This window comes from Sinocyclocheilus grahami, unplaced genomic scaffold, assembly GCF_001515645.1.
Source record: "Sinocyclocheilus grahami isolate Dianchi unplaced genomic scaffold, SAMN03320097.WGS_v1.1 scaffold496.1, whole genome shotgun sequence".
NCBI classification, from domain to species: Eukaryota; Metazoa; Chordata; class Actinopteri; order Cypriniformes; family Cyprinidae; genus Sinocyclocheilus; species Sinocyclocheilus grahami.
Window position 1 is genome coordinate 658,998 of NW_015505675.1, and position 15,111 is coordinate 674,108.

A 15,111-nucleotide genomic window follows, 5' to 3' on the forward strand; every position below is an offset into this window, starting at 1 on the left:
AGAATATTCTGTATTCTAATTCTGTAAAAAACAACAAAATAATTTATACTTATTTATACATTTTTGTTCATTTATTTGGGTACATTAATTTACTATAAAAATACTGTGATTTGAGTGTTAACACTCAATATAAGTGAAAACCTTTAACATACTGTTTTACCAATATTGTTATATGAGAAATGTGTCTTTATGAATGTTTTAACAACTTGAGGAACTCACCTTTTCTTCGCGCAAACGAAACGAAGGCTGCGTTCCAATCGGCATGATTAATGCTTTCAGAGGGCACTTCGAAGGGAGAATAATTTCGAGGGCCACGCTGCTACATAGTTTCAAACTGAATTTGTAATAAAAAAAATATTTAAAGGCGAATTAAGTAAGACCTAAGCACCACAACTTTATCTCTTCCAAATCACTCAAAGTGGATAGTGAAATCTTCGAAAGGAATAGGGCATAGGGTCGATAACTCTGAATTGTTTCTTTGTGGAACCAAAAATGGTTCTTCTATGGCATCGCTTGAAGAACCTTTTGAAGCACCTTTATTTTTAAGAGTGTATTTTGTTTATTTGCCAATATGCCCCGCAGACTTAAACGAAAACTTACAAAAATTTAAAATAATTTTGCAAACAGTGTATATATATATATATATATATATATATATATATATATACATACATACATACATACACACACACACACACATTTGTAGAGAATATTCTGTATTCTAATTCTGTAAAAAACAACAAAATAATTTATACTTATTTATACATTTTTGTTCATTTATTTGGGTACATTAATTTACTATAAAAATACTGTGATTTGAGTGTTAACACTCAATATAAGTGAAAACCTTTAACATACTGTTTTACCAATATTGTTATATGAGAAATGTGTCTTTATGAATGTTTTAACAACTTGAGGAACTCACCTTTTCTTCGCGCAAACGAAACGAAGGCTGCGTTCCAATCGGCATGATTAATGCTTTCAGAGGGCACTTCGAAGGGAGAATAATTTCGAGGGCCACGCTGCTACATAGTTTCAAACTGAATTTGTAATAAAAAAAATATTTAAAGGCGAATTAAGTAAGACCTAAGCACCACAACTTTATCTCTTCCAAATCACTCAAAGTGGATAGTGAAATCTTCGAAAGGAATAGGGCATAGGGTCGATAACTCTGAATAGCACACATCCCAAACTAACGACGACCTATGAAGAGCTGCCGTTCCAACGACACAAGTTTGCGAATGTTCGTTTGAACTATGGTTTCGGGAAACACCGAGTCGTTGAACTATGTTGGTAACGACGGAACTTGCGACCATAGTTGGCTAACGATGCTTTTGGGAAACGCACCCCAGATCGAGAGAACAATTAAGACCAATTCGTTAGTTTTTTTTTCAGCATGGCAAGCATTTTGTGGTGTTAATATGGTCTAGGTCAGTCTGCTCTCTGTTTCTCGACATGCTTTGCTGTATAACCTGCTTTCACAATACTGATGAATTAATTTTTTTTTTTTTATAAATAGTTTTTGCTGTTTAAAATTATTTGTTGTTAATGGTTAAAAAGGCATGACAAAATTAGTCTTCTATCTTCTATCTTTGTGTGGCCTAAAATTTGTTTTGGGAGATTTTATTAAGTAAATGAATGAATATTGATAAATAATTCAAAGACCATAAAAATAAATAGTCTGAATAACAAAATCTAAACAAACAAACAAACTGTGATCATAGTTTGAATCTATTGTTTGAAAGTGCTCTGATTATTTGACAAACTTGAGTTTCCTTTCCTTCACTTCAGCAGGCAACTGATTGGACAGAATAAATGAAGTTTTATCATATTTGCAGGTGACAGAATTTGCAGCTTTAAAAAAAAAATATGGCTAAACAATTTAATCACATTTTTTTTTCGAAGAAACTTTTTATTGTTTTTAGAACACGTGCAGTGCACATACTGCTTTGCTTAGTGACAATAGTCCTACAAATTACTTTTCAAGCTTTTAGCCATGATTTTTGATGATATTGTCATTATCCTTATAAGCCTATGTTAAACAAAAATCCAGATTGATTGAAAACAGACTGTTGTTTGATGAGCTGAGACATAATCGAGCAATTTATGAATTTACTCAAGTTAAATTTTGGTTAAAAGTTATTAAACATATATAAAAACATCATTAGTCCGATTACTGAAACATCACTTGATGTTTGTCATGTGATCCGAGTGGCATCTACACTCTTAAAAATAAAGGTGCTTCAAAAGGTTCTTCAAGCGATGCCATAGAAGAACCATTTTTGGTTCCACAAAGAACCATTCAGTCAAAGGTTCTTTAAAGAACCATCTCTTTCTTACCTTTTTATAATCTGAAGAACCTTCTTTCACCTTTTGTGAAACAGAAAGGTTCTTCAGATGTTAAAGGTTCTTTATGGAACCATTTAGACAAAAAGGTTCTTCTATGGCATCGTGAAGCACCTTTATTTTTAAGAGTGTGTGACCTATGGATTCATACAGCTACATTTAATTAATAGGTAAACATTCTTATAATTCTAAACTTTTTAGAATTTGTATTATTGTTGTTGTTATTATTATTATTATAATTATGACGCGGAGTAACCAAAGTCGACAGAGTCCAAAGTTCTTCAGAGTTGTGCTGATAACAGGCACTCAGGCAGTGTGTAAACGCGCTGTACCTGCGCGTCAGTCAATATGGCCCGGGACAGCTCATTTGCATAAAGGCCCCGAGCAGCCGCCCACTCATTACCATATTTTATATCGCCTGCCCTCTGGAAGCATCATGGCAAGTTAGCCTATATCGTTCAGTCCGACAGGGAAGTGGCCTAACTTCTCAGAGCAGGTGTCTTCGGAGGAGCTCACTGGAGGCGTGAGGAGGGGAAATTTCACCTACTGCATGTCCCTCTTTATACCTCCTTGCGTACTAAACATTTAGATGTTTGCAAAAATGGTTTCTAAGTTGACATCTCTGCAACAGGAGCTTCTGAGCGCCTTGTTGGACTCTGGAGTTACTAAAGACGTGCTTCTGCAAGCGCTGGAAGACCTGGACCCGAGCCCGAGCGCTTTTGGAGTTAAACTGGACAGTCTGCAGATGTCCCCCTCCGGGTCCAAGCTCAGTGATACGGATTCAAAGCCGGTGTTTCACACGCTGACCAATGGACACGGCAAAGGGAAGTTATCAGGGGACGAGGGCTCAGAGGACGGGGATGATTTCGATACACCGCCGATACTGAAAGAGCTGCAGTCTCAAAACACAGAGGAAGCGGCGGAGCAGAGGGCAGAAATCGAGCGAATGTTGGCGTAAGTTTCTGCTTCTGCTGTGATCGCTTGCTTTATATACAAGTTAAAGAGATACAAGTGGCTGCGATCAGCTGAACTGACATGTAGGCTATACTGTAATGGAGTTAAAGGCCGACTGTTACTGTGACTTTAACGCCTTTTTTTAACGACAGGCAGCTATTTTTGTCATTAGGATTAAATACAGAACGCGTATTAATCCTATATGCACAAACATCTAAAAAACTAATGAACGCTGTACTGTAAAAATCAATCCACTAATATAGAACCGTTTAAATGCTGCCATCAAAAATATAATTTTCAATTTAATTACTGATCGAAGTTTTAAAAAACCCTTAACGTTTAGTAGGCTATGGCAGAAATGACTGTGACAGGTTAAATGGATAGAATCAAAGTTATAGTAATATTATTGAGAACAGCGTATAACATTTGCCTGAAATCACAGAAACGAAATTCACTGGTGATTTTTCTGAAAAGACCAATCTACCGGTGTTTGCAAATTTAAAAGCACGCGCCAGTGTTTCCTCTTTTCACATTCTGGTTACTAATTATCTACGTGAGTTATTTCTTTAGCTTAGAGATATATCAACTAAAGAAGATCTATTTATTATTAACCACCTCTGCCCTCTCGAAAGAAAATAAAAACACACGTAGAAACACACATGGTTCGTAGAACAGCTAATTGCATTTATTTTAGGCCACGTAAAATTATTCGTGATCATTTCTGAACTATTATTACTATTATTTGTCACTATACTTATTTTAAAATAGCTTATTTAAAAACAAGTTGCAACAATATCACACCGACTGTAAATGGAAGTCTAACTGCGTTTTGATATTAGGCTACTATTTTTATAACTCAGCATATTTCTAATCTTTACAGCAGTATTAACGTCACGAAATAACGATGAAAATCTAATGCACGTGGAGTTGAGTTATTAATTTGATAAATCATCAACTGAAAGACACACAGTGACGAATGATTAGCGTGAATGGAGATCTAGTTATTCATTGTCGAAAGTTATAAAGTTCGCTCACAGACATATATGTCTCGTCAGTCTCCAAATCAAATCGTCTGGACAGATTTCAGGGGCAGACGTTTAACCTAAAAATGGTAAGACCTCATTTCGTTTTAATGTAGGCCTACCTCAATAGCCATAGCCTACCTTACTTGCTCGCTTTTCTTCGTTTTATTAGGCTGTACATCTTTTAAGTCTGTTTTTTTTTAACTGAGCTAATACTAAACATTACACAGCTTTTAATTTTTATAATTAGTAATATAATTAGTAGGCCTAATAGGCAATTATTTTTGTTGAATTAACTGATTAACAGCAATTTTAACAAACCGCACTCAGATGTTTCCGTGTAATTCTTTCTTTCTATATATATATATATATATATATATAAATACCCTACTTTCTTTTTTTTAATTAATTTCACATTCACTATGAATGAGGGCTATCCAGCACCTTTGTACTGATGAGTAAAAATTATTGTTATTTTGAAGCTAATAGCCGTATTTACATTTTTATTGAGCTATACATTTAGCCTTGATAAAATAAGACTTTTAAAAGTCATATGAAATTCGTTTAGTTACTCTAATTTAAACCCACCATTTCGTTCTAGTATTTAATTTTTTTAATGTAGTTTTTAACCATTTTTTGACTCATGCAATATTTTCTCCTATCTAAAGCAATGTTTTAAACCATGTTGAACTATACTTTAGGATCGGGTATTTAGTTTTGAAATGGCTTTATAATGTTCTCGGTGAACAATATACAGCTGCCGTCAAGTCCTTCACTTGTCTTTAACTTGTCCTTTTGTAATTAAATCACAGAGGTTGAATTGCGCGCACGCAATGAAGTCTTTAACCTTTGGAATTATTTACAACCTATTGAATACACTGATTAACGATTGTTTATTAGCGATGGGAACAACTGACCGCATTTACAGAACTTAACATGTTAAACAGATTATAAATAGACTATCATAAATGTGAAATAAGCGAAACCAACAATTAAAAGCTGACCTATACTACTGATAAGATCATATAATGAAGTTATGTTTTATGTTTCCGGTTTTTTCAGAGAGGACCCATGGCGCGCGTCCCGCATGATCAAAGGCTACATGCAGCAGCACAATATCCCTCAGCGCGAGGTGGTGGATGTGACAGGCCTCAATCAGTCGCACCTGTCGCAGCACCTGAATAAAGGCACGCCTATGAAAACGCAGAAACGCGCGGCGCTCTACACCTGGTACGTCAGGAAACAGCGGGAGATCTTGCAACGTAAGTTAATATTTGCGTTTCTTGCTGTACGTGACAGTCTTTTTTATTTTACAGTTTGAATAATACAAAACGTCCTGCTTCAGTTGCATGCAATTGAATAGTATCAAGCACCAAAAAAGTCAATTATTCCTTTGATATATGAATTATAAGCATTACACACAAATGATAAATTCTTTCTCCACAAAAAATATTTCCATTCTTTTTTTTTCTTCAAAATGATGTAATTTTAGATAGATGCAGATCTGTGCAGTGCAGTAAGAGATTTCTAGAGATATGCCTATTTTATTTTTGAAGATTGGCCTACTTATTGCATCACCTTTGTTAGCCATTATGAATTTATGTTGTCATAAAAAGCTCAATGACATATAAAGAGGACAGCCATATAGAATTATGAGCAAGGTCATCAGCCATGGTTGTTTGGTGTAACATCACACCCTGCATGTTTATATGAAAATTCTGCAAGCAACACCAAAATCCTTTTCTTTTATGTTTCAGAATTCAACCAGACCTCGCAAGGCTCTGGCAGCAACATGTCAGACAAAGCCAACCAGGATCAGGTGCTACTTTTTTTCTCCGAGTTCAGTCAGTCCGGGCAGGTTATGGGGCAGTCAGGGGATGATGCTGGCATTGAACCTGCTTGCAAGAAGATGAGACGCAACCGTTTCAAATGGGGGCCTGCATCCCAACAGATCCTTTACCAGGCTTACGAACGACAGAAGAACCCCAGCAAAGAGGAGAGGGAGGCACTGGTGGAGGAGTGCAACCGGTACAGATGGACTTGCTATAAATGTCAAAACTACTTCCTCACTTTCATCCCAGTTATGCCAATGTGTTTCTCTTGACTATATTTAGAGCTGAATGCCTCCAGAGAGGAGTATCACCATCCAAATCTCATGGGCTTGGTTCCAACCTGGTCACGGAGGTGCGAGTCTACAACTGGTTTGCCAACAGGAGGAAGGAAGAGGCCTTTAGACAAAAATTGGCTATGGATGCCTATAGCGGGCCAACGCACAATCTGAACTCCCTTCTTATACACAGTTCCCCGCATCACCCACAAACCAGCAGCTCCCCACCAAGTAAGATGCAAGGTACTGACACATTAATTGTAATCTCACGTATATTATTTGATATTTCTGTTAGCCTGTGAATGTGGTTTAGGGTCTGAAAATACAATCATTGATAGTCTGGCAATGATAATTAGCACAAACTTCATCATCATCATTCCAGCAGTTGAAGAAGAGATGACATAGTTGATGAGATCAGAGGGAAAGCAGAGAGCAGGGCAGTGATCAATGAGACTGACAGAGTGAGCTGAGCAAATGGCATTGTTATTCCCAGCTTTGAAACACACACCAAGAACAATCTGCATTGTACCTGCAATCTCAGCTTCACTGAAGTCAGCAGGCAAGAATGAGACACAAAGAGCAGCCACCCTTGGACAGGACTCTGGGTCATCCTCGGGTCATGTGGCTCAACTCACTCTCGAGGCCTAGTTATACCTGTAGATTCACTGCGGTTTACTGCAGGCCCCACTCCTCTGTTATCTAACGAATTGTATTCCTAGAAAGATTTATTGACTTAGTTTGATATGGCAAGACTTCGGCAGTAAAAAAAATGCACTCTTTGACTCAACCAGCTTATTACCTATTGTTGCTCTTTCATGTTTGAGCACCAAAGAGTCCGAGTGCTTTTGCCGTGGGTGTGTTGCTTGTTTCTGGGCCTGTGGCACAGCAATGAGTGGTTTGTCTGTTTGCGTGTGGTGTTTCCCTCTGCACACCTGACCAGTCAGTGACCTCAGGTTGTGTGTTAATTTGGGTAGGAAGGGGGAGGAACTGGATGGGGTCGGTCTCCTCTTCATACTCTTAGTTGAGGGACTAACAAGGTGTCCCAGCAGTGCCCTGCCAGCAGCATCAGCTGTTTTTTGGTGTCAGAAGCTGGCCTGACAAGAATGGCACAGCAGGACCCCTCATCACGTTGCCAGGGCATGGCCTGTATTATGCATGCTTAATTGACAATTAAAATCCTTGGCTACTACATCTCCCAGTCCTTTGATAAGGGACTCCCCTCTTCCCTGATCTCTTTACCCTCTCCCAGCAGGGAATCCTATTTTCTGTGGCATATTAGAAGACTGTAGTGACTGTAACCGAGGTTCATTTATCTGTGCTGGGCCAGGGGGAGGGACACCTCGAAGCTCCTCTCACCTTCATGGGCTGTATAGAGGCAGTGGCTAGGCTCTGAGCAGAACAGCAGGAGCTGTCCGCTGGGCTATTGGCTCTTTTCGTGCCAGACGGGACTGATGAGCCCCTTCTTCTCAAGGTATGGAGGGGTACTGAGTGATTCCCGGTCTCAGCCCCCCTCTAGGAAACTACGCAAACCCAAGTTTTGTTAAAAAGGTCGTTACTAGGTCAGATCAGAGAGAGACTACTTTTTTATTGATTCTGGTTTGGCCTATTGATAACAGAACGGCCATTTTGTCGCTGCTGGAAGGTCAACCGATATGTGCTTTGGGGGCTGGCTGTGATCTTCCCTGTGTTTGTGTTGTGGTGCCGTTGGGAAAGCAAACTGCTTCCAGAATGCTCTTTGATCCTATTTAGGTAAAATATGTTGGAGTGGTTGTCATCAGCACTAAAACAGTAGCTATTAAATCTTTAAAACTGTCAGTAAAGAAACTTTCATTTGAGACCATCACCTCATGACCAAGGAAACCAGAAAATCTAGCCTTTAAGTAATAACTTAATAGCAAAGGACAAGCAGAGGACAGAAGAGTTCAACTGTCCTTGCTTGGTCTATTGAAAGCCACAGAAAGGCTGAAAGGCTGCGTACGTCCTGCTAAGACCCAGGAGGCCTCTCATATGCGGCAATGCTATAATGAGCACTGCCTGGGGATGAAGAGCAAGGCTTTGATATTACATGCGTCCCAGGGAGAGCTGAACCTTTTAAAACCTGTTGAAGTCTACTGCTACCACTCCCCTTTAGGATTTCCCACCACCCTCTGCCCTTTAACCAAGGTTAACCAAGGTAGCAAGGTTTACATTTATGCGTTGATCTAGCTATACCAAAAGGCGATTACAAAGCGCATTGTTAAACGAAAGAAAACCGATTCATAAGAAGTGACGGACCAAAACATTGTTCAGGAGTGCATTTCCCAAAAACAACTATGGTTCCAAGTTCTGTTGTTACCAGAACTTGTGACCATAGTTTAGCTAATGATGCTTTTGGGAAATGCACCCCAGGGTGACATGATCAGTCAATATTTAGCTATTTTGAGAATATTGCATTAGCCGATAACCTTGTACATTGTCTAGATATTGCAATCAGCATTGGTCGCTGGTCGCTTTTCTAAATAGCGTAATTAAGACTTTTTTATGATACCATTCCATGTAACTTTCATGTCGCATTCTCTGAGGTTGTATTTTGGTTCCTGGTTCCCTGAGAAACGGAGCCCTCCTGCTGGTCAGCATGGCCCAGACAGCGCAGACCTAAATGACTGAATGTGAGAGGAGATCCCTGCAGTCCAAGTGAATGCCTGATGGAGTCAGACAATAGCCTTCTCTCTTCCTGACACTTTTAGTGGGTGTGTGGTAGTCAAGTAAAGACTGTTTATGGTTGCTAGCTCATTGTGTGCTGAGCAGGTTGTTGGCCCAATGGAGTGCTTTATTGTCCTGCGCTGGTGTTTACAAGACACTGTAGAGAGCTGGCAATGCTGTAAGTGTGCAAAGGGGAGCAAAGTTGTGTCTGCAGAGTTCTCCTGCACAATGAAACAAAACAGAGGGATCAATCGATTTGTTCTAAGACCTTTCTGTTATTTTTGCTGTTCTGCTAGTCATTTAGCTCTTTGTTTGGTGCATCACTCAGGGAACATCCAGGGAAAGAGGCTACCACAAATAAAGTGTATTCCATTCTGCAGTGTCGTCATCTTGCTTGGCTGGTCACCCTGGTATTTGAATGTGGGAGTGAAGATCTTTTGGGCTGGAAAATGCATCTAACATTAGTATTAATTGAGTAATGTTTACCATGTTCATATCTGTGGCACTTAGGGTCGGTAAATACTGTATCCATTTGACAGGAGATAGCCTGGATTCCTGTGTCCCCGAATGGTCAAGAGTACCCAAAGAAGATAAAACAGAGAATTAACTTTTGGTAGAGCATAATTCCCTCATAAAGCCTTATTTCGTGTAGATCAGGGGTGTCCAGTCATGCTCCTGGAGGGCCACCACACTTTCTCCAACACACCTGTCTGGAAGTTTCTAGTAATCCAGATGTGCTGGTTCTATGCTGGAAGGTAGCCCTCCAAGAGAAGGTTTGGACCCTGACGTATATTATTCCTACAAAGCTCTGAAGGTCAATGCGGCATAGTTTTTAGAGTTGCAGACAACCCACATGTACACATTTGGATGACCTTGACCATTCAAGGACCAGGTGCAGAGGCCCCAGTTTGTTTGCTCTACCCTAACTTGTCTGCGACTAACAGATACAGACTGGGGAAAATTTAAAAAGCAGTCAGGAGGCTAAATCTGACATTTTTCTCTCTTGCTTTCTCCTTCAACAGGTGTCCGGTACAGCCAACAAGGTCCTGGTGAAGTCAGTTCCTCCACAACGATGAATCACCATAGTAGCAATGCCATGGCAACCAGCCAATCAGTGTTACAGCAGGTCTCTCCAGGGGCTCTGGACCCCAGCCACAGCCTCCTGTCACCTGATGCCAAGATGGTGAGCACTTCAGAGCTCAGATAAGATAACGCCATGTCTGGTCTTGACACAGAAACACAAAGTAGGGCCTGATAAATATTACCTTCACCCAAAGTGGGCTTACAAACACTGCATTGTGCTTCCCAGTGCTAAACCGAGAATCAGACGGTAGGCCTTGGCTCACAGTGCTCCGCAGGGCCAAACTTAGCAAATGTTAGCCGGTGGTAGTGAGAAAGGGGCACGGCCATGGCTGTGCCAACAAACCTGACAAAGAAGCACTCTGTTTGTATTGATTAAATGCCCTGCAGAGGAGGAGAAGGGTGGAGTTGTGCTTGTTCTCTTTCAATTGAGTGACACCGGTGCTCAGTTAAGTTGTTATCTGAATACTAATGTTTGAGTTGGGTGAGATGTTCATGTAGCTTTTTGTTTCAGGACAATTTTCTATACATTCATTTTTCTGGAAAGGCTGCGGCGTTTCACTACAGGTCAAATTCATCATGGTTTAGGGTGTGTTTCTGTCAACGGGAGGGCGGAAGTCCGTGTAGGAGGAAGGGAGTATGGCAGCTGCTTATCTGAGCAGTCAGACGATTGTCTGAGCATGGCCTCCTCTCAACTCAGCTTATTCAAATAAAGCTCGATGTCTCTGTCAGGGCTCTGATACCTTCTTAAGATAAGAGTACAGTTGAAATAGTTGTGACAGAAGTATTCTAGTCATTCTATTGAACTATTGGTGCATTTTCTTCACAGATCTCAGTATCTTGCGGAGGTCTTCCTCCGGTCAGCACCCTGACCAACATCCATGCATCCCATCACGTGCCCCAACAGACCCCCAACTTCATAATGCCCCTTTCTGGAGTCATGGCCATTGCACAAAGTGAGTGTCCAACCACCCTGCTTTCCATTTCAGATTCTTCATGCGTTCTCCACTTGACACCATTGTTCTCGCATCCAGGTTTAAACACGTCGCAGACAGTACCTGTCATCAACAGCGTTGCAGGCAGTCTGGCAGCATTGCAACCGGTGCAGTTCTCGCAGCAGTTGAATGGCCCACACCAGCAGCTCATGCAACAGTCACACAGCCACATGAGCCAGCAGCCCTTCATGGCCTCTGTCTCACACTCCCACAGTCAGTCCACTTCCTCTGTCCAGAATCTACTGATCTAGTCAAGATCAAATAATTTTCAAGACTTTCAAATGACTGTTGATGTGACCGTCTTTTTTTATCTTTACAGTGTACCCACACAAGCAGGAGCTGCCCCAGTATTCTCACTCGTCTCGGTTTCCCCCTGCCATGGTAGTGACCGACGCCAACAGCCTCAGTACGCTGAGCTCAATGTCCTCCAGCAAACAGGTCAGTCATCCTCAACATTTACCAACATGCATTAACGTCCCTTGGATCTGCATTAACAGAGCTGATTGGTTTATTCAGTGAGTGCTCAGGTCTATCTGTGTGTCCTACAAATGGAAAGTGAGGCTTCTGCAAACTTCTTATTGGGGGAATAAAGCCACGTGGAATGGAATTGTAAACTGTAATCACTTTTAGCTTCATTAAGGCTCCAAAGATATTAATCACATGATCCACAAAACTTTTAAGCCATTTTCTATTCATCTATTTCATTTTCTGCTTGTCTGCTGTATTTTTGACCGTCACTGGGGCAAAGTAATAGTGGTGAATACAAAAATACTCATAATAAATGATACCAAAAATGTTTTATCATTGGATTTGTTTCATACCAGGTCCCAGAAAACCCAGATCTCAAGTTAGCATAGACTCTACTAAATCTAACATTTGCACACATTTATATTTAATCCACAGTCTGTCTCAATATATTGGCGAGAGTACGTGGATTGCACATTTTTATATTTACAAAATAAGGCAAAATTATATCCTGATATTCAAGATGTGCCACAGATGCTCTCAGTAAAGTTTAATGTATGTTTGATGTAACTCAAAATATTGCTTTTTAAGCAATGGTCAGTCACCAGAATAAACAACATTTAATCACTAGCATTTCTGTGATCAGTGTAAGATTTCCAGAGAGGGCTGAATATGACTGATACTGAGTTTTTTAGTCAACGTGGTTTTAATCTGTGCACAAACCCAATCTGCTTCACTGTCTTTTGTTTATCTGGGTTTGTTGTACATCTCAATCAGTGAAGCGAGCCAACGTGTGGATACTCCTCAGAATTCCTATTTCCTTTGAACAGCTTGACCAATCAGTCACCCGTGAGCCCAGTCGGCGTGCGCATGGCATGATTGATCAAACCGGTTTTCGCTCTGTCATTTCTTTCTTTCTTTCTTTCTTTCTTTCTTTCTTTCAATAAAATTGATAATTTATTTGTTATATTTGATATTTATTTATAAAAAAAAATCACTTTCTAAATCTCTTTTTTCTCGCAATGTAACGTCACACTTGAGTCCAGTTTAGCAGTGCGGTCAGGAAATGATCTTCACTGTTAATCAAAGCCATCACGCTCCTTCGGCTCCCCTGCCATGGACGGGAGTGTATGCAGTAATTAGACCTCTTCCCTTTTCCCCTGCACTCTGACCGCTCTAGCCTGAAATGCGGTTGCAGTCACCGCTTTCACATGCCCAATTTCCCACGCTGCCACATCACTGGCAGCACCGTTGCTGATGGCTTGAACTTCCTACCAGCATGTGCTCCCATTTTCAAGATCTTGTCTCTAATTCTGGATAATTTGCAAATATCCTAAATATTTCTCCTGTGTGAGGTAAATGCAAACACTTTTTTTAGTTTGGTTGAAAGCATTTAGATATCTCAGGTATGTGGTTCCTCAACCCCCCCCCCCCCCCCCCCCCCCCCCCAGTACTGAGAGAGCAATTTCAAACTCTTATCAGCTTGCTGTATTTGGACTGGGCGGTGCACTGGGTGCTCAGGGGGACATTACAAACCACTCTCGGCCTTTATAACCCTCCTGTTTGCCGAGCTTTCCCACCCAGCCCAACAACAAAAACTCACCTCCATTTGGAGACCTGCATCTAATGAGTGTAGTCTGAGCAGCTGGCCGGCACCTTTATCAGGTGAGGCTGTTTGTCGGCCAGCGGGTCACGACAGGGTCACCTGCCTCTCCCTCTCCAAAGAAAGAGTAAAAACACCCAAACAATATAAAAACTTTAGTTACAATGGGAAAGAACGCACACGGATGAGGTGTATATTTGGTCAGGTGTGGCTGATAAGGAAATTCCGCACTCATACAGAATGCTTATGTGACTGTTTCCTCTTTCTCTTTTTGTTTTGCAGTGTCCGCTGCAAGCCTGGTGAGCATGTACACCTGACTTCCTCAATGCCTAGCAACAGGAGCACATCGTCCCCACCTCCATTCCCCCTCATCGCGCCTGTAACTGTGGCAACCCATAATAAGTGCGAGCGGCAAACTGGATGATGAGTTGGTCAATAAACCAGGGGATGCAGGACTGACGAAAACGGACACTGTTAGGTTGTTCGATCGACAAGGGTACACACTTTAGTGACAGTATTTGACTTCTCAGTCATGGACAAACCATATTGAGGAACATGGGTGATCCTGAAGAACAAACAAATAGGAAACGCAAGACAAAGCTACAGATACAAAGACCAGAAAGGAACGGAGAGACCTGATTTCCTGGACTAATAGCACAGTATGTGTCCAAATGTGCTTGAAGACATTATAATTGAACTGTGCATGGGCACAATGACAATCAGTCAATGTTAGAAGCATCTGAAGGAGTTTATGTAATGTGTAACTGATGCAAAGACGTCTTCCGTGAGATCTGAATGCTTAGACAATGTTCTGTACAGTTGAATGTAAATACAAGCAATTATTATATCATTAGTATGAAGGATGTAAATATTCGATAGTCCATGTGGTGTGCTGTTTTATCTGTCTAAACACGTAAACTGTGATTCAGGATGTGACAATCTATGGAGCAGGTATGACGTATTGGAATATGCAACGTGTCACGATTTCAGACTCTTTTTGACTACTTTGTTGACGTCAAATCTTAAAAGTGAGATGAATGTCAAAGCACATTCGACAAAACCTGAACCTATTGATCTCCCTGCAAGCCTGGTTTTAAAATAGACGCTAATGTCAATGTTGACTATTAGCATTAGTGTCGTCAGATAGATAAGAGTCATCTTTCTTTGCCAGGACTTCCACAGTATGACAGTCGCTCGTCCAAGAAATACTGGATTAAGATGGCAGATCAGAGAGTCAGATAACTGCATCCGCATAGCCGGTCACCATCTTTGCGATATCGACGCGAACGGCCATGAATCATGACGTGCTTTTCTAAACTAAATATTGACTTAAAATCAAACTGTCATTGTCATGGTGGAGAGATACGGTCGAAATGGACGACAGAATGGTTATCAGGAGGAATTTCATAAAAGTTGGGAAATTTAGTCCATTCGCCATTTTAAACAGTATTACCTGCTCACGCCACTCTGAACTGCCAGGAAGCATTGCGAAGTAGCTTTTATTGTGGCTCTTGACTTAGTTTTTTTTACACATTTGCTGGAATGTATGTCCACAATTTAAAAACTGACATTGTCATTTTGGTAAACTGAAGAAACTAGTGCACTCGTCCCCATCTAGGAGTTTGAATACTTGTCAAAAGGTCATTTCAATGTTTGTTTTTAATGTTGTTGACTATGTTCCCACTGCCGGTTGACCTGAGGTTACAGTGCTGGTTTATTCTCCTGTTTTATACTGGATTTATACAAAATGTGATTCTTACCACATTGTATTATTTTTGTATAAAATGAAAGCAATCTTTGAAAATCATTATTTATGCTTTACGAAAAAAGTTTCAAGTAAAGTTTTTTTTCCCTCAA

At 40.5% G+C, this 15,111-nt stretch overlaps 1 protein-coding gene across 2 annotated transcripts; it reads left to right on the forward strand.

Moving 5' to 3' along the window:
- Positions 1–2,808: 2,808 nt before the first annotated feature.
- On the forward strand, positions 2,809–15,111 carry LOC107554285 (hepatocyte nuclear factor 1-beta-A-like). 2 transcript variants are annotated; one of them, XM_016236760.1, is made up of 9 exons: positions 2,809–3,300; positions 5,385–5,584; positions 6,080–6,350; positions 6,437–6,672; positions 10,134–10,294; positions 11,021–11,147; positions 11,226–11,399; positions 11,506–11,624; positions 13,537–15,111. In XM_016236760.1, exons 1-9 carry the CDS (start codon positions 2,936–2,938, stop codon positions 13,555–13,557), a joined length of 1,674 nt encoding a protein of 557 aa, XP_016092246.1. In that variant the 5' UTR covers positions 2,809–2,935; the 3' UTR covers positions 13,558–15,111. The 2 variants fall into 2 exon arrangements, with proteins under 2 accessions (XP_016092246.1, XP_016092247.1); XM_016236761.1 differs by having other exon boundaries at positions 6,437–6,660.

What these genes read in the sequence shown, in the direction of transcription:
- LOC107554285 (XM_016236760.1), top strand. Translation starts at nt 2,936, where the DNA reads ATGTTTGCAAAAATGGTTTCTAAGTTGACATCTCTGCAACAGGAGCTT. An exon ending in CTGGTGGAGGAGTGCAACCG is followed by an intron (nt 6,351 to 6,436) that starts GTACAGATGGAC and finishes GACTATATTTAG; the next exon opens with AGCTGAATGCCTCCAGAGAG. An exon ending in TGTCACCTGATGCCAAGATG is followed by an intron (nt 10,295 to 11,020) that starts GTGAGCACTTCA and finishes TTTTCTTCACAG; the next exon opens with ATCTCAGTATCTTGCGGAGG.